At 41.1% G+C, this 18,505-nt stretch overlaps 4 protein-coding genes across 5 annotated transcripts; 2 read left to right on the forward strand and 2 right to left on the reverse strand.

Moving 5' to 3' along the window:
* Positions 1-182: 182 nt before the first annotated feature.
* On the forward strand, positions 183-1,506 carry LOC118510093 (protein DPCD). The gene is made up of 3 exons (XM_036051510.1): positions 183-323; positions 388-956; positions 1,046-1,506. The coding sequence occupies exons 2-3, from the start codon at positions 453-455 to the stop codon at positions 1,169-1,171; spliced, it is 630 nt and encodes a 209-aa protein (XP_035907403.1). The 5' UTR covers positions 183-323; positions 388-452; the 3' UTR covers positions 1,172-1,506.
* Positions 1,507-1,602: 96 nt separating this feature from the next.
* Positions 1,603-5,792, reverse strand: LOC118510092 (histone-lysine N-methyltransferase E(z)). 2 transcript variants are annotated; one of them, XM_036051509.1, is made up of 6 exons: positions 5,530-5,792; positions 4,573-5,456; positions 3,695-3,795; positions 2,899-3,616; positions 2,633-2,815; positions 1,603-2,538 (listed from the first exon to the last, which is right to left on the reverse strand). In XM_036051509.1, exons 1-6 carry the CDS (start codon positions 5,649-5,651, stop codon positions 2,312-2,314), a joined length of 2,235 nt encoding a protein of 744 aa, XP_035907402.1. In that variant the 5' UTR covers positions 5,652-5,792; the 3' UTR covers positions 1,603-2,311. The 2 variants fall into 2 exon arrangements, with proteins under 2 accessions (XP_035907402.1, XP_035907401.1); XM_036051508.1 differs by having other exon boundaries at positions 4,561-5,456; positions 5,530-5,785.
* A 1,033-nt stretch (positions 5,793-6,825) lies between these two features.
* On the forward strand, positions 6,826-7,741 carry LOC118511575 (putative ATP synthase subunit f, mitochondrial). Its single transcript, XM_036054820.1, has 3 exons — positions 6,826-6,979; positions 7,085-7,513; positions 7,589-7,741. The coding sequence occupies exon 2, from the start codon at positions 7,137-7,139 to the stop codon at positions 7,458-7,460; it is 324 nt and encodes a 107-aa protein (XP_035910713.1). The 5' UTR covers positions 6,826-6,979; positions 7,085-7,136; the 3' UTR covers positions 7,461-7,513; positions 7,589-7,741.
* Positions 7,742-8,753: 1,012 nt separating this feature from the next.
* Positions 8,754-18,053, reverse strand: LOC118511574 (WW domain-containing adapter protein with coiled-coil homolog). The gene is made up of 11 exons (XM_036054819.1): positions 17,439-18,053; positions 17,051-17,075; positions 15,521-15,629; positions 15,297-15,443; positions 14,631-15,198; positions 13,754-14,558; positions 13,303-13,670; positions 11,333-11,601; positions 10,617-10,807; positions 10,408-10,535; positions 8,754-9,021 (listed from the first exon to the last, which is right to left on the reverse strand). The coding sequence occupies exons 1-11, from the start codon at positions 17,480-17,482 to the stop codon at positions 8,940-8,942; spliced, it is 2,736 nt and encodes a 911-aa protein (XP_035910712.1). The 5' UTR covers positions 17,483-18,053; the 3' UTR covers positions 8,754-8,939.
* Positions 18,054-18,505: the final 452 nt, after the last annotated feature.

The raw sequence follows: 18,505 nt of genomic DNA on the forward strand, positions 1-18,505 counted from the left end.
GGTAGACCAAAGCCTCTCAATGTTATTTGTATAGAAACTTGATTTGCTGAAAATAAACAGTCCAAGTCCAAGCAATACAACCAGACCATACAAAAACAAAAACATCGCGTCAAATTATTTGATATTAACTGATGCATCTGTCATTTTCATATTTTGTTAGCTGGGTCAACCAACTGTCAACACCATGTGTGTGAGATGTTTGTGCAGAGCGCGCGGGAGGGTGGTTGTTGCCATGCATTTTCTGTGTAAACAAGTCTCGGCATCTTGCTGCAAAACAGAACATCAGCTTTTCGTGAAATACTCTACCTACAGAAGGCTATGAAGTAAGTTTCGGTATCTTCAGTCCAGCTTAAATGCCCAAAAATTTAACACGGTCCTTCACTACAGCTCATCGTTCGGTTCGGTATAGCACAGACGAATTCGCAATTACTTTCTCGTCACTAATTATCATCATGTCATACGAAAGCTGGCTGGCATTGGTGAAAAGTGCCGATAAATCGTCCATCATACATGGAAACGTACGCAAGGTGCACTATCGGTTTCCTGATGGTAGGGAAATGGCTGAGGAATACAGTACCGATACTGGAGTGGTCTTGAGACGTGCATGGAAAAATAAGACAGTTTTAATGCAAAAAGAGGAATGGATAATTGAGCTTGGTGAATCGATACCTGTGGGATTGAAGGAAAATGAGCTGATGCTGAAGGAATCTTGTTCCGAACCAACGCTAGCGAAAAGAGTTACACGAAACGCTATTGAATGGCGAATCAGAAATTTACCCTATCCCCTTTCCACTTATATGGTAACGTGTGACGAAAATGATGGCGCCATAGTCGTGAGAACTTCCAACAAGAAGTACTTCAAAAGGATAGAAGTGCCGGAATTTAAACGGTGCAATATCGTCACAAAACAGGATGATTTGTCGGTGGTGCATAAAAATTGCACCCTTATAATAACGGTATGTATGAATGACAGTGACCCTACTGCGGTCGCTATTATATGTCCGTTTTATGCATACGACCATACATATGTGCTATATGTTTCCAGTACAAAAAACCAGCAATTTTGCTGGAAATGGAACGCGCTGTACTGACGGCGCTGCAGGACGTGGAGACTATTGAGTACAATAATTACCAGAGTGAAGATGTGCTCAATAACCTTATGATACAATAAAAAGATTAACCCTAGAGAAGACTCTAGATTCATCTAAAAGCTTGTCTCGCCCTCGCGCGTTATGTCTTTTTTTTTTGTTGGTTTTCTATTTATAGATATTTTTATTTATAATTGGGACGTTCAAGTGTGTAACGGATTTTAGTTTTGCCAGAAATAAAAATGCCTTTATCTACGATAAGGTCCATCTGGGACTGTTTTAAAGGTACATCGAAAAGCTTGCCAGTACACGGTAATTCTCATATATTTTAATGTATCTTTCAGCGGCAAATAAGAGTATTGGAAATGTTCCTTTTTGTTTAGCAATAAACTGATGATTGATGTAGACAGATGACTCAGGTTCAAGAACTGGCATTGCTGAAGTACTAGTGAAAAGCTGTTTCAAATATCACACCGAAGATTTAGATTTCTGATCGCAACAAAACAAATTGTGGTATTGTATCGAGTTTTCAATTGTTACATGGAATAAAACAAATCCAGCAATACGACCGTTCTATTCGACAAAAAGTAAAAATATTATTCCGGTAAGGCTATCTGGAGGTTAAGGCCTAATTGACTTGTCTCTTGTGGTTGTAGAGCCAAGGAAGAAAACAAGTTAAAAAAAAAACCAAACCAAAACCAATCATTCGTTCCTATAGAAAGTACGTGCAGAACGTGCATGAAAAATGTGACTTAGAGCATTTGAGTTCTGTTAGTGGAAACAGTAAGGAAAAGACTAAAATTTATTGTCAAATTGGGACTGTTGGGAGCAGAATGACTTAATTGAAAACCGAAAAACACAACTTATTTCAATGTAGCAAGTTGAAGCAAAATCCTCCTGCTAGTAGCCATTATGTAGCCAACTGAAATAGTTACTCTGCTAGGACAAAAATGGAAAAAATATCATTATTGTAAATTTGAAAATAAATGTAGGACTGATAATAAGACTATTAAAATCGCAAGGCTTAGGTTAGTATGCCTGCTTTACATTTTTAGAATTACCATTTTTGTCTAGCAATGCAAAGCACATCGCAAAGAAAATCTATCAACGCAACCTGACAATCAGTGTTTCTTATTGTGAACCACGAACACTCCAAACACCCCACTCGACACGGAATACTCTTCGTCAGAGTTTTAAAAAAAGCAAAATTATGTACTGAGCATCTAAAGGAATTCCATTTCTCGCTCAATCCCAACAAACTTCAGCTGCTCCGTTGGACCGTAACGGTAATCGAAGAATAGTTCCTCTCCCGGTTGTATGGCACGTTTTGCAAAGATGCCGATACGATGGTCACCGTTTACCATCATCACCTTGGCGTAGCAGTTTGGATTGATGGAGTGGTTGGCAAAACGTATCTTGTTCCCCTTTCTGGTGGCATCCACAACAAAATCTGGAAATTTTCGAGTGGTTTTTAGTATCGCTCGTACTCTCGGACGCATTATAGATCATATGCGCACACTTCTCTACCACCGGCCATTACTTACCGTTGTTCAGATTAAAAAGAAAGCTGCACATGTACTTATCGTACACCTTGCCACGGCGATCCGCCTCATCCTGCGATATGATTTCTCCACAGTACTCCGAAATAAATTCATTTTTCTGTGCACTTTCCTTAAGGAAAATTCCCCATCCAGCCACATCCGATGGTGCCATTAACAGGTGTTTATCTGCGAATGTTAGAGCGAAAATTAATATCACTTTCTGCCCTCTTCCGTGCGTACGTGGTGTAAAGGTATTTTTGTATCCTTACGCAAAGCTCTCTGGACGCTGACGTTCTTGCAGGTAATTTTGCCAATTTCGTAGTGTTCCGCTCCACACGTCTGGCAAAGGTCCGGGTCGCATTCACGCACGGCCAAATAGCAGGGACACTGCTTCGTATTACACTGGGCCTTGCACCGGCATCCAGGGAACCTGTTTTGGCAGTCACTGCTACAGTTGCAAAACTTTTCGCAAAAGTTCTGTGCACTGTAGCACGGACAGTTTGCGTCACATTGCCCCGGATGGTCGCAGGGCGAATAGTTGTAAACATGGTTCGAGCTGGACTCTTTGCGCAACTGAATCTTACGACAGTGGACCGACCACAGGCGATGCTTCTTCTTCTTCTTCCGCGGCGGGGTGCTGTCCTTGTTTAGCTCAATCGGTGGAAAGGCGGCCGCTTCCTGCTGCGCAAATTGATACACCTGCGTACAAGTTTTGGCCAGCATTGCCTCGGCAATGGCGCAGTAGTTGTTGAGATAGGTTTTTTGCAACGCACGGAAGAATGATTTATCCGAACCATTCCATTCGGTGTCTTTAGCGTCGAATATCTCGAACAAATTGCTGCCACTTTTGCCAGATTTTGCGAACGTTGCATCCTTGCTGTAGTGGCTGCTATCGTTGCTATCTTCCGAGCATGCCTCATTTCCCGAGTCCAACATCGCAGGGGATTTGCTTGTGTTGTCCAAACATATCTGCTCCTTGATGCCATCCTGCAGTTCAATCGTAAATTTGTGAAGACGTGAGATTCAAACACTGGCAGCAACGTGTCTCAACCAGAAGCATCTTACCAACAGCAAATAACACGTGTCACTGCATGGTTTTCCCGGGGGCTTCAGTTCCGGCCACCTGCGTCGCTGAAGGTTTGGCCCAGGATGACAGGCTTGCAGACCTATAGTTTTGTAAATTCGTTTGAAAAGAAAGAAAAAAACAATAAAATTTGTTGTAAGTGATACTACTCTACCATTCAAAGTTGACTATTTTAGTTGGAGAAAAGCTGTTGTTGAAAACCGCTTGTCTGCTGCCTTTCATGGTTCAGATTCAAAAAAGACATACATGCAAATAGCAAAATTGATCTTATAATATTAACAATATTCCTATCTCGCACATTAAATCCTCTGTAAATTCCCTTTTTTTCTTTTTGAGATTCACTCTGAATGAGCAGATGACGGTGCACGGGAAGTATTTCGTGAAGCAGGGGTTTTCCAACATACTTAAACAGCGTCCGAAAAGCTTTTCAGCCAGAATGTCTATTGCAGATTCTATAGCTCGAGAAGGAGCCTAAAAGTATATGGTGCCAACTTACTGCTGTAAAGTGGCTCTGGAACGGTTGGAACTCGTTCAATATCGTATAGATTCAACTAGTTGCAAAATTTTTTTAAACAGGACCTATGTTATCAGATCCGAGGCTGGACAACAGATGAGGCTTAGTCAAAGGCCATCGATCTCGTCGAGAGCCTTAATTAATCCGTAGTTGGATCTTTAGTCCTGCACATTACGGAACGAACCCAATTGGTTATAAGGCTTTCATTGATACTGCTGTTACTCGATTTGCAAACGTGATGTAAGCAAGGGGGATGAGATTAAGGGAGATTTTTCACTACGTTCAGTTCAGAAAAATAAGGCTTATGATTCGATGATACTGTTATAGGCGTACTTGCATACTCACGGTGTAAGAAACAGTCATACTTGAAGCACCGTCTACAGAAAAGTGTGTGGTAAGAATGAAGCGTTTGCTCTCGCGACACCGATTCCGCCCGTGGTCCATCGATATTCGGAGTGCATTCGGGTGGCCGTTCCGGATCAACGCGCTCCGTTAGTTCGAAGTACTTTTCTCTCAGCTCTTCTCCTGTGCCGTTTTCCGGAAATTGGGAACTGATAGCCTGAAATATAATAGCCGGTGGAAACGCTCGCACGCTTGGTGCACCCTGCTTTCTCGCCAACTCGTTCAAATTCGACGATATTGTTTGCACGTTCGGTTTAACATCCGCGTCGTCCAACTTTTCCTCGTGTTCTTTCTCTTTTACCCCTTTCCTCGTTGCTTGGACTTTTGGAACAGCGGCTTGCTCAACGATAACAACTGGAATCTTTTCAACCGTAGCGGCTTTAGAATTGGAGGGAAGTTCGTCTGCATTGGTTGGTTTGTTTGTGTACTGCATCAGCGTGTGTACCAATTCAACAAACATGGCGTCATCAATGCTGTCCTCTTTATCGCCGTGCACCTTCCCGTCGTAATTTTTAATCAATTCTTCAATGAATGATCCATCTTTATCGAGCACTTCATCGCCCATGTACGGTATGTTGTGCAGGACAGTCTCGTCTTCTACCATAAAATTCTGTTGCGTCGGAGCCCATGTGTACATGGTTGGAATCGTCGTTACTGCATTGACAACGCGGATCGGTACATTTTGATGATTACCTTCTTGGTCAATCACCTCCGCTTTCTTCATGCAATGGACATGGGGCAGCTGCTCCACTTCGCATTGGACCCATGTAGCATTCGTTGACAGCCATGTGTCGTTTTCCGCAACGAGCATGTCCAGCAATGCTTGCCTGTAAATCAGATGTTCCGTTCCATTAGCCTTTTCGGTTATCTTCTTGTGGGAGATCAGTCGATTGACGCTACCTGTTCCGATTCCAAGCTGAACGTACATCGTCCACCTTTTTATGACGCTTGCTTTGCCGGATTCTCATGTATTCCGTTTTCACACGTTTCTTCCATTCTAGCGAAACTTTATGCTTCGACATAATTGCAAAGTGAAGCAATCACTTATATTAATCAGCAACAGTTTTTACACAAAGGATACTTTTCTCAAAAGCGCGCACACCAAAGAATGAAAGATCGGGCGTCGCATACAAACAGACTGGCAGAGCATGTCATCAAAGTACAAGATTTATTGAAGTGAGGTATGGCTTCGATCTGTCAAAATACAGCAAATGTACCCAGTGCGCAATCGGGTCGCGTTTTGGTCAAAAACGGGTCGAAACGGCCTGTCACCGGGTATGAAACACCCGGTTGTGAGAGTGTATGTGTGCGTCTTGTCAGTTTCGGGTTTCTCTTCAGGAAAATGAAAAAAAAATAGTAAGAAGAAGAACAACTATCATTGCGAAGTGGGCTTAAGTCTAAATAGATGCCCCCCCCCCCCCCCCACTCACGGTACTCACTTTTCGCTTCGGAGTTACCTTAAATTTAGGTAAAAGTTAAGCAAAAATGTGAGAAATCGTTTAAATAATTATTCAAAGTAATTAAAAATAATAAATGAATAAATAATTATAGAAAAAAGTCCCTTTTGGGTAACTCAGTTGCAAAAATGAGTGCCCGTGAGTTGGGGGGGGGGGGGGGCATCCATTCAGACTTTAGCCGTGACTATTTGCAGTTCTCAAAGATACATGGCAGCTCGTTGAGTATCTGTTCATACTGCTTTAATCACGCAGTTCCGTTACCCTATACTACAAAACATCAAAACTAGCACAATTCAACGGTATTACTTGAAGGTGAATCTTTCTTTATATGACTACATTTACATAACCCTTCTTATTTTATATATCTGATGTCTTGTTTGGAGCGTTCCGGTGGCCGAAGCGACAGCAGCGCCGATCTTCACACCGCAGCGCCATGATTTAAATCCCATCCATACCGACGCACCGTAGGCAGGGCTTAACTACCTCATCGATGACCAACATCGATACAGTAGCTTAAATAACGCCCGTTTGTCACAAAACGATGACGAAATCCGACATCAATCTGTCAAAGCAAACGGGGGTTGGTCGAATCAAGCAGACCACCAAAACAATTTTACCAAACGTTATCTGCAGATTTTTCTTCTAACTTTATTTCGCTGTGTCTGGCCGCCCACCACTTGATACCAAATACCTTTCTGTTGTACTCGGAAAGTTGCACTATGAATTGTTCACCCAAATGTCAAATAAAACCGAGCATCTTGTCTCTATTTACTTTGTGCGCAAAATGTCAGTGTCGGCACCTTTGTCGGAACCTGCTATTTGACAACTTTTTTAATCGGTCTTGTGAATTTCTTCGACCCTTGCGCCACGAAAAGTCTTAGCGCCGTAAAAAAGTAAGTTAAATATTGGCCTGATTTGGAGTTTTGTACTACAATTCTTTGCGTATAGATAGATAATTCATCTTGTAACTGATCAACAATTATTTTCGTTTGCCAAAGCCTACCACCAACCAAGAGCTTGAGCACAGGGGCTGTGGAAAGGAAAAACAACATGGCTATCGGCGATTATCCTGCGGAATATAATCCGAAGGTCCATGGACCGTACGATCCGGCACGCTTTTATGGAAAGCCCGATACCCCGTTCGGCCAAGTAAAGCTGAGCGAGCTTGGCTCTTGGTTTGGACGCCGGGATAAGAACCCGCGTGCCGTGGCTGGAGTTTTCAGCCGTGCCTTTTGGAGATGGCAGCACAAGTACATGCAGCCGAAGCGAACTGGTATTGCTCCGTTTTTCCAAGTTATCGTCGGTGGTATGGTGTTCTTCTACACTATTAACTACGGCAAGCTGAAGCACCACCGAAACTACAAATACCACTAAACCGTGGAGAATGGTTGCCGTACGATCTTCATTACATCATTTCGACGCAATCGGTAGGTGCTTGCCGACTGTAAAATGTCATACGAAAGAGCGGCATTATATAACTCATTTCTGTCCATATTCCGCAGCCAAAACATCTCTGATTGCGATGCACGCGCATCCCGTTCCGAATGCAGCATGGAAAACAGTAGTGGAGATTGAATGAAGAAACATGAATAGAATGCAAATTATGTAATGTGTTGAAAAGAATAAACGCCTATTTGACAGATCGGAACAGCAACCCGTATGAATCGTAGAATATTATTATCCAAAAAAAAACAACAACGTTGGAACCGTAAAGTCTTCCGCAAACGAGATATGTGACCTCTAGATGCCGAGTCTCCGCATTTTCGTTATTACAGTCTTGAGGAGTTGTAAAAAGTACAGGAAGCCGAATGTATTATACGAACTAAAGCCAAAATACCGATAAAGTAGAACAAAAAATGTAAAAAAACAAAAGTTATATTCTCAATATTAGAAACAAACCATTACTATTGGATTATCCAGCGGATGAGGATTCTTGTACCCTTTGCACTACAACCCTGGGTGGTCTTGTTCTGCCATTTGTGATTTCGTTACTTGCTTACACGTAGTAAAATAATCGGAACAGACGGAATATAACAAATTCTATCTGTGTCGGTCACTCGCAAAAAGTAACACGATATTTAAAATCGACGAAGCAAGATGTAGAGTGGAGAAATCAATTAGCAGCTGGACGTGGGATTTCAACGTTCCGGAACGTGTAAAATGTTGGCAATGAGCAGGTTCTTGTTTTTAAAGTACTTATATTAGATATTTGCACTTTCAGTCTCTTAATCCGACCATGGCCTAACATTGAAAAGATATATTGAAAGCCAAGCTAGGAGGTATTACTTACACGTCCAATCCATTTATAAGTGACCGGACATTGGACATTTGAACGCAGGAAGGCAAGGGTTCGTAATTCCAAAAGGTCTATTGCATTGAGTTGGTCGGCAGATTTATAGTTACTAACAAAAATGTTATTATTTTTCAATTACATATAAAATCTCCACGCCGTTGCTTCTTTGGTCCACAGCGCATGAAGTCTAAGGCAATAGCATTGTCATTCTTGTTTGTTGGCTAGGGTAACCGTAAAGTAGACGAAATTTGTTTTCTTCCTAAAATCAGTCGCATTAAACAAAACTACAAAGTGATATTTGTCATGGGGGACACGCTACTTTAGCTACACTTTAGTAAAACTATTGTATAAGAAACAGCCTGCGTCTAGTATAGTATGTATGTATTTATAAGCACATCAGTTGAATGTTTTCATCGTTATGGTGTGTCTGACAGCTTATTATTTCTTACATTAAAATCTTTCTTAATTGAATTATAATCTTTTAACCGCATATTCGGCTGCTCATGTTCTTTGCACTCCTATATCCGGCTGGACATGCGTTCCAAGGTTTTACCTATATGCTATAGATCATCTGATGACATGAATGAGTTTTCCGATTTGGATTCTTCTAGTCTACGGATTTGCTGCCGTAGATACATTATTCTGAAATTGAAAGAAGCAATTGAAATAAGTGTTTTCATGTATATGAAGTATAGATAGGTGTCTACAGAATGACTAATACATTGCTTTCTTAAATTACAATATTCGCAAAAGATGAAAGGCTGAAGAACTGAAACATGTACACCACCGTCATTCGTGTCAATTGTCAATAGGTACTAACGTTGTATTAGTCGGTTAATGATAATGAAATGTTTTTTTTTTGTATCATGCACATAAAAAGCTTTTAATGCTATCAACAAGAGCGGCTTTTTATTGGCAAGTTTTATTTACTTTACAGCCAACCATCTTAAAACGTTAACTGTTATCACTCTTTACACCAACGACTCGTTACATAGTTGATTCCTGTTCATTAAATTTGAATGAAAAGTTAAACAAAGTCGTTCCTCTCCGAAATTAAGTTAAATTTATATCTAATTGTACGTTGCAAATGATTCTGTAATACCATATACCGGACTACCCCAGTTATAATAGTTCACTAAGCCAATGTAAGGAGAAGCATATATATGCGATAGAATCAAAAAGTTGAAAGAGTTGATTGGAACACAACGCAGATCCTTAAGTTCTTGAAACAACGTAGCAACGCATCGTTCTGGTCGTTCTGGCTAAGTATGGCGAAAGGGTGAGAGAGCAGCCGTAGAACGGCACCGAAAAGAACGAGAAGCTACATAAAACCAGATAAGGAAAAGGAGAACAGGTGAGTCAGGTATCACCAAGAAGGATGCACATTACGTACGGGTCGATGAGAAGCCAAAGATTCGAAGCCCAATAGTGTACAATCGGTGGGTAATAGTGTACAAACGGAGCTGGGCTTGTCAGCCTCCAGCTGGCAAAATATTATTTCTAGAATGGCTCTATTGGCTCTCTCTCCAAGGAATATGATATTTTCCGATCGAGAACAATACGATTCAGAAAACAGTTAATCTATGTAATCTAAACAATATGAAAAAAAAACCATTGTAACAGAAACGATCCCACATTTGGTGCATGTGGATTGACCACGCAAGGCGAAAAAAGTGGCCAATGCTTTCAAAAACTTTTTAGATAGATTTTGCTTGGTTAAAGGAGTATTATTTTCATATGATTTACGGCTCGCACGTTTTAAGCAAAATTGTTCGACAGTTCTACTCGTTCAATTTGTAAGTCGACTAGCTATTTGATACAACGAAAACTACAATGCAACTAACTATTAGCAACGAGGGTTGGCGTCTTTTTTTGAAGAAGAAAATCAATCAAACTCAACATTGGATAAATGTTTGATGTAGCAGTAGTTCAATAGTTCAAACACCGTGTTACCAAAATGGCCAAAATATGGCCGCTACATTTATGCATGCACTTTGTGGCTATTGTGGATGTGAAAGAAATACATACTTTTGTTCCTGCAGTGTTGCAGTTATTTCGGTTATCCTAACTAAACTTCTGGCACATTTCAATTCTGCGGATACTTTGCTGCACTGTAAATCCCCTAAAATGTGTGCCTCTTCGGACAGTTTTTGAATCTGAAATGTAGAAGAACATTATTCGCAATGTGTTGTCTATTGGAGTCCCACGTTAGAGTGCTTAATGCTTATTATAGTTACCGTTTTCTCTAATATTTCTGACGGCCATCCAGTAACGTGAGATATAAGATCGGCTCGGAAATATTTTGCTAAACTAGGCGTTAAATTTGGGCCCTGGGATCGTCCACATTGAGACGACGCCATGACACTTTGCAAACTGCTCACGGAACTAGTCGTAGCTGTCGTTACTACTGTACTTCCCAATCCGTCTACTAAAATTTCAACAACACAAAAACAAGCATGGAGGTACATTAAGGTTACATTAAATATTTCAGGAGGTCAAATTCAACATAATTACAGTCTTTACCTAGTCGTTTTGCGATTTGAACGGTATATTTTGTCAGTCTTGATATGTATTTCCATTTCCATCGAGTAATTCTATTCTATCCGAATGTATTTTAAATCCTTCCGTAGGATTGGCGCGTACAAACCAATAGTTTGCGATAACTGCTTGTGAGATGATTTAAAAACAATTAAAATATTACTATTAAAGTATAAAATCTTTTCACAAATGCACTACCCTCCATAAATTGGTTTGCTTGCATTTCATTTGGGTTCGGTTTGACATTTGTGCCAAACATCATATGGAAGCTATCGAAATATATTCGGAAGGAAATGGAAATACATGTAAAAACCGGCGAAACATGCCATTCGTATCGCAAAATGACACAGTAAACCTTGTAAATAATAGTTGGTTTGAACATAAAAAAAAGCTGTTCGAAAGAAAGTTTACTCACATTTTCTATGATCTACTAACGGCAACTCTAGCTCCTGTGTAGGTGTTGGCGGTCCATCGCCCGTAAGAATTGTGTTACCGCCACTGCTGCAACCTACTAAACCAACGTTGTGCATCATATTCGATTGACTACTACAATGACTATTAGCTGAGTGATTGTGGTGTGTACTATGATTCAAATTACTTCCAGATCCGATGGATAGTGACGTCGAATGGACAGGGTGTGATAAATTAGATACATTGTAGAGAGGTGATTGTAATGCGTGATCTCTGAAAAAAAAAGATAAATTTGAAAGGAAATTTTAGTGGTTTACATAAAATTACAGCACACAGATATAGGTGTTGAGTTTAAAGAAGGGAAGCAATGTTGTCACCTTTTTCACAAGAATAATTTAATACCCGAATTTCAAACGGCACAATTAAATCACGTTTCTCTTAGGATTGTTTAAGGCATCACGCGTAATGTTCGACGGTAATTTTCTGTGCTCGGTTTAATGATCTGTGTGGTCATGCCGATCATTTATTGCTTTGACAGACTAAGCTATACCACGGCAATTGGATAGCCAGGCCCTGACGTATTTATGAAGATGGATACCACGCAGTCATAGCTCGATTAGTCATATGAAGGACCTTAGGCGAAATGGAAGTTCTTCTTCTTCTTTCTTGGGCTAACGACCTCTAAAGATCATGCACGCCATTTCTGGCTTACTAGACTTATTGATACCGCATAGGTGGATAGTCACTTCTCACTGTGAGGGAACGGCCCAGATGAGGTTTAAACCCCAGTCCTTCCGTTTGAAAACCGGCGCCGCTGTCACATCTTCCACCACTTTTACAGGGCCCGTTTTCTACGGGCCACTTATACGTGGTAGCCGACGGGGCTCCGTCACTGGTGCCGCAACAACCACGGCGACTCCCTCAGTATTATAAGGAAATCAAACTGCTGATGCAATCGAGTTTTTATCAGTGCTCCATTGGAAAATTCCCAAAACATGTTCATTTAACTCTATGTGTATAATATGTCTCTTATTATATCCGATTTTGAAACTACTGTTGCCGATACTTTTACTAGCTACAGCCATACCAAAAATGGCAAGAAAGTTCAATAAAATTTCGGTCGCGGACCGGAGTCACGGAATCGATATCTTGATTCAGTCAAAGATAGGATTGTTTTCCTAAGATCTTCAACTAACTTTTACACAGCACAGGATGGGATTTGATACAATTCCCTTTGTGTTTACATAAGCAATGGCACCGCGTTCATGTAGACAACGCGGCCGTCATTCTATCACCATCACATTATTGACATTATTTACCCATTCGTTTAACTATTATCTTAAACGATCACCAGAACCATTAGCATGTTAACATTTCCCATTACAACTGCATGCGGCAATGCCTCAAAATCAATATGCTTTAGAGTACACATTCATTCATTCTATGAATTTTAGGTCTAATATTATAGCAAATTAAAGTCGATCTTGCAATGGACAGCACGTGCCACAGTCAAAGTAATTCACAGAAAATGGAACTAACAGAAAATTACAAAGCATATCAAAAACTTAAGTGCAAAAAAGCACTACAACCGAAATCGAAAGGTCTCGACCTGTCATTACTAATTTCCTTGACTTGGTTTTACCCGTAACTGGATATTCAGTCCTACACGTACGGCGAGGTGATCCGGACGGGGATTCGATCTCCGTGTGAAGTTCGGCGCATGCCCATATCCAAATAAGCGTGCCCCATACACCAAAAATTAAACTTTGATCATACAACTGTAAGAATCTACCAGATGGACAAGTTGCGATTCGTCTGGCGCTAGTTAGAAATGATGTAGCAACAACATTTCGCCAACGTTTACTGTTTCATCGCAGCACTATCAATTGCCGTGTTAGGGCACACTCGTACCGCGCTTACAGAGATGCAGACCGCAATAGGAACTTATTGTTAGACGCCCAGTGTAAAACTTACCTTATGTTAATCAATGTGGAGCTGTTCCCGCTAATATCGTGCATAGTGCCGTGATTATTCTGCCGAGACTGCATCATTAATGCGTTATTAATCGTTTGTAAAGCTTTCTGTGGATTGAGGTCGTTGTGTTCAATGGATTTGTTTCCCGTGATTTGAGAAAGTATTTTAGGCAGCCCTGCCAACGACGTTGTAACACTGATGGATGTCCCACTGCCAGCAGACGACACCTGTATAGAGGATTGAACTAACTGTTGAGAATGTATCGGTTGTGGTTGTTGCACCTGAGGCATCTGTTGAACAATTGAAGCACCCTGCTGCTGCTGCTGCTGCTGGGCCAGCGAATGCGAAACGTTGTGTTGTTGTGAGGACTGCAAAAAAGCACACAGACGAATGGAACATGTTAGTACTGGCCACTGGATCACAATTCACACTCCAACGACAAAACACAAACCGTTATCGATGATGGGGGCCCCGGAGCGTTAGAACTCAACATCCCAACGTCGGCCGGACTTGCCTGGGCACACGTTAATACCGAAGTAGCGGTGCCGCCGGCACTATGCACGGTATGGTGCAGAGATGGGGACGATATACTCGCGCCAGACGATGAAGATGACGATGAATTCGACGAAGGGGTGGCATTGTGCGGAGGTTGCTGATTTAACGCTGCATGGGTGTTGTTTGTTAACCCGATTTGGTTCACTCCAGCGTTGGTTAGCATTCTTGGCAAATGGACCGGCAGATTGTGGTTTGCTCCCTCCGTCATGACGCCGCTATTGTTACTAACGTTGTTGTTCAATGCAACTACGGACGATGATAGCGGCGCGCAACTGCTCGAAACAGCTGTCGTTGTCGTATGGGTACTGGTGCTACCTCCCCCTATGCCATGGTTTGTCTGTGAATGCTGGGATCCTATCTGCGTAAGACCAGCAGTTGGTGTACTCGAATGCGAATAGCTAGCTTCGGACGTAGGCGTGGAATCTCCGGGACTGATATCCATGTCCTGATTTTCGTCTTCAAAAGTTCGACGTCTATGAGAGGATAGTGAAGATTCGTGATGCTGCCATCGTCCTCGAGAGTTATTTTTACTACTACTGCTACTACTGCTGCCGGAATGCTTTCCATATGCTGAAGCGGACGAACGATTAACAACAGTTGATGAATAGCGATCATCTCGCTCGCGCTCTCCACCCCGTTCTTTTTCACGCTCCCGTTCCTTTTCGCGATAGTCCCGCTGTTGATCTTTGCCTAACACACGGCTGCCAAGAAAGAAGTGAATTAAATTTTAATTCCGATGCCACAATCTGCCTCAAACTGGCCAACCACCTTACCTCTCTTTCTCAATCCATTCACGCGGCTTTTCCCACTGCGACACTTCTGTTTTACAGTTGTAATAGTACTTCTTGCCAGACGAGCTTACATGCTCGCTCCAGTCTCCAACACGACTTACACGGTCGCGATCATTACTTTGATTAACAATATTTCCGGAAATGTTATTTCCGCCAACGCTGCCGCTTGCATTTCCCGAAGTAATACTTGCACAAGCATTAAGCATGCTGCTGCTGCTACTGCTGCCACCAACATTGCCACTGTTAAGCGCTCCCGCAAGAATAGTCGCTGAAATACTGCCAACCACTCCGATGCTGTTACTGCCAGCAGCGTTGCCGGTTGTCGCATTGCCGCCACCTCTATCCCGTTCCCGGTCTCGTAAACGATCGCGGTCGCGCTCTCGTTCTCGGTCTCTTTCAATTCGCTCCCGTTCCCTTTCGCGTTCACGATCATCACTGGCTGTTCCACGTTTGTCCAAAAGCGAAGACGTTATTTTAAACCTCCTATCGTGTATCGTACGATGATCAACATCTCGTTCACTGCGACCTCTTTTCGGTGATCGGGAACAATCTGCAATCGGGTGTAACGTAGACAAATTAGCAAACTGGACCAGCAGGACCTAGGCGTATTGAATTCTTGCCAAACACACCACAACGCTTCGGACCCACCTGAATATTTATCTTTTTTGTATTCTCGGTCGCGTTCCTTTTCGCGTAGCTTACTCATTGTATATCCTGATTGATATCGATCGCGATCCCGTTCTCGCTCTCGTTCGCGGTCACGATCTCGTTCTCTTTCGCGATCCCTAGGTGAATCTAGAAGAAAAAAGAAGACAATATAAGTTTAACGATAACTAGAACGACTCGCAATATTAGCAGGATTCAAACAATACCATTTAACGATCCTCCGGTAGGCGAATTGTCTCGGTCCCGAGCATAGCTTGTAGAACGAGAAGTAGTCTCGCGTTCATAGTCCCGCTTAGAGGAACCATATTTAGAATTCTGAAAGCAATGATCCTAATTAGTTTTCTGTTTTCAACAGTAAGTTAAACTTAATAAATTATACAGTGAGTGTATTATATGATAGCGTGCGTTAGGAGGCTAGGGATGACAGTGGTTTTATCCTGTTTATGTGTTTACATTAAAAGAAAACTCGTTACCATCTAAAACAGCAAACAAAACTAATTCTAATTTAAAAATTAAAACAAATTGATCCTCTTGAAAATGGGCCATTTTTACGAGCAGATTGCTAGCAGATCATTCGATTCGAAAAAGATCGTATTCTCGTTTCAAATCCTCCTTCATTTCAGTCAGTCTACTGTGTTCAGTTTATAAATGAAAAAGTGCTCTCTGTTTGTTTCGCATTAGTGTAGGGCTCTTAACAAAAATATTAAAACAGTACACATCGCGTTTCAGGGTGCAACATACGTTTCAGAACCTGCTACATACTATTAACCAATATCAAATTCTAAACATGATTAGTCCCAGTTTTTCCCGTAATTGATCAACTGTGAAGTGAATTCGTGGAAGTAGACAAAACTTTAGAAATATTTCGCTAATGAGTATACTGAGCGGCAGGAATATCGTAAAGAAATATTGGGAACAGCAATGAAGTGCAGGCTCGGTTCGTTAAGTATATGCCAAAATGTGTTCAGTGTACGTGTACAAATTGTCGAAAAAAGATCTTGCTTGGAGGATGCCATGCAACAGTGACTTTTGGATCTTAGGAACGGGTGATGGTACTTAGAGCTGGAACAGATTCCAGGATCAAAGCTTCTTAGTAATTGGATTTACCATACTCAATCTTATCTACAAGAATACATCAACAGGATCAGCAATTGATAGTTGGAAGGACAACACGCATCGAACGAAAAAAAAGTTACAGTACATCCTGCTCGTTACTAACACACATTCTAGACACCCAGCATCAAATCTTTGAACTGAATGGAAAAAAAACAACAATTCGTCCCAAGATGTAGATGTTCAATTGTCAAATAACTTTTTTCTTTGATAGCTGGTTTCTATTGGATACCGTATCCGAACAGCATGAGACTGTGATTTTCGAAAGAATCCTTCGTATTCGATCCTAGATGTCTTACACCCTTTTTTCTTGGCTTAGTCGAAATGAGAACATGAATATGATAAGCTCACAATCAAAACATTGTTTTCATGGAAACTTTTACCAATCAAAGAAAAAAAAACTGCTGCAGTTACATTCCTTTTGGAAGCAAATTAAAATATTTCTTTTCAAAACGTTGCAATAACAACTGATCCATTGAAAATTGTAATTCAAACATTCGGACCTAAAATTGTGCGACTTTAATCTTTAGCTCAATACAGTTTGGAGGCGTTTGTTGCTTGTACTGTCTATGGAGCCATTGACATTGAATAGTAATAAATGTGTATAAACACAACTGTAATACCTGATACTGATGAGACTGGTGATACCTGAAAGGGAAAAATAAAAAAGGAAACTGTTAGAAACCGTTCATCATGCATTATTTGTTATTCTATTACATTGAATGGACAGCGTAAGATGATTGTGCGTAATGAAAACAAACTAAATGTTACCTGAGGAAAGCCTTTTTGGACAAACCGTAGATATGTTCCTTAGGTAACATTATGCACAGAGAGAATTGACAGCAAGTAAAAGAGCCAATGGGTAGCAGAACACAACATGATTGGCGTTGCTTGATACCCACCCAAAGCAGAATGGAACTAAATGCTATGTTATCATGTTTGACTATTGCAAAGGGAAGAAGGTGAGGAAAATTTTGTAATATTGGAGGAATTAAAAAAATTGAAATTTACCCATCACTTAGCAAACGTTGCGGTTTTCTGGCATGCATTACCATTTAACACCGTGGTAGAATTTTGTCAGCCTCGTTCTTTTCACTCCGGTTTGCACTTGAGCTCGCAAAGAATTTGTGTCTGGCCGACTGGAACTTTGAAGGATCGACGAAGCGCTACCTAATATGCAGTGCCGTTCAATTGCCATACACTCATATAGAAAGCGCCTATGGTGTATACGGATCGTCTCTAGAGAACGACTTCAGGAAAATCGTTACCGACACGCCTGCTCGCGGTTATATATAGCGTTATATAGCGCTAACAACAGCCAGTACAATGAATCTGTTGGCAAAATCTATTTAACCTGAATATTCAATCTCCCAACAGGTTAATACAATATCGCTTTTATGCCTCGCCTCAATCACTGCCGTTCTGATGGATGGTGCATTCACGGATGGCTAGGAAACCATGAAAGCACCTCGCAAAAAGGCAAACAAAAGGCAAACAAATAAAAAACAGAAAATGATTCAACAATTGCTACGTTTTCAGCGATCCAGCGACCAGTTTACAAGGACGATAGAATTTACAAGTTTTCACTCTACGCCGCCATCACTGAAAAATAACACAGCGAACAATAAGAGGTGAAGGAAGAAAACTGTACCCTAGAGATGTTCAGCTTCGAAAAAGAACGTACCATCCGATCCGGTTTCGAATCAAGGGACGGATCGCAATGAATCCATTTCGAAGAAGGCCAAGGTGCATATAGAGTATAATTATTGAAATTCAATTGCTGTTCACGCGAGAATGACTGTAGATTATGGTGACAAAAATTAAGAAAGGACAAATTGTACCATTTTTTTACTTAACAACACGGAAAATGTATTCTTTCACAAGCCAAACGGTTAAATGCGCTTATTCGACGGAAAAACTGAATGTCCATATAAAAAAGTAAAAGTGGTTTGCTCACTAGATGGCTTGCTTTCGATGTTCTTGAGACATAAAGTCCATACAAAAAAATGAAAATTTCAGAGCTTCACTAATGCGCTCAATAGATGGCGTTTGTTCACTATCGGAAAAAACTAAATTAT

The sequence above is a fragment of the Anopheles stephensi genome, chromosome 3 (genome assembly GCF_013141755.1).
Source record: "Anopheles stephensi strain Indian chromosome 3, UCI_ANSTEP_V1.0, whole genome shotgun sequence".
Classification (NCBI taxonomy): Eukaryota; Metazoa; Arthropoda; class Insecta; order Diptera; family Culicidae; genus Anopheles; species Anopheles stephensi.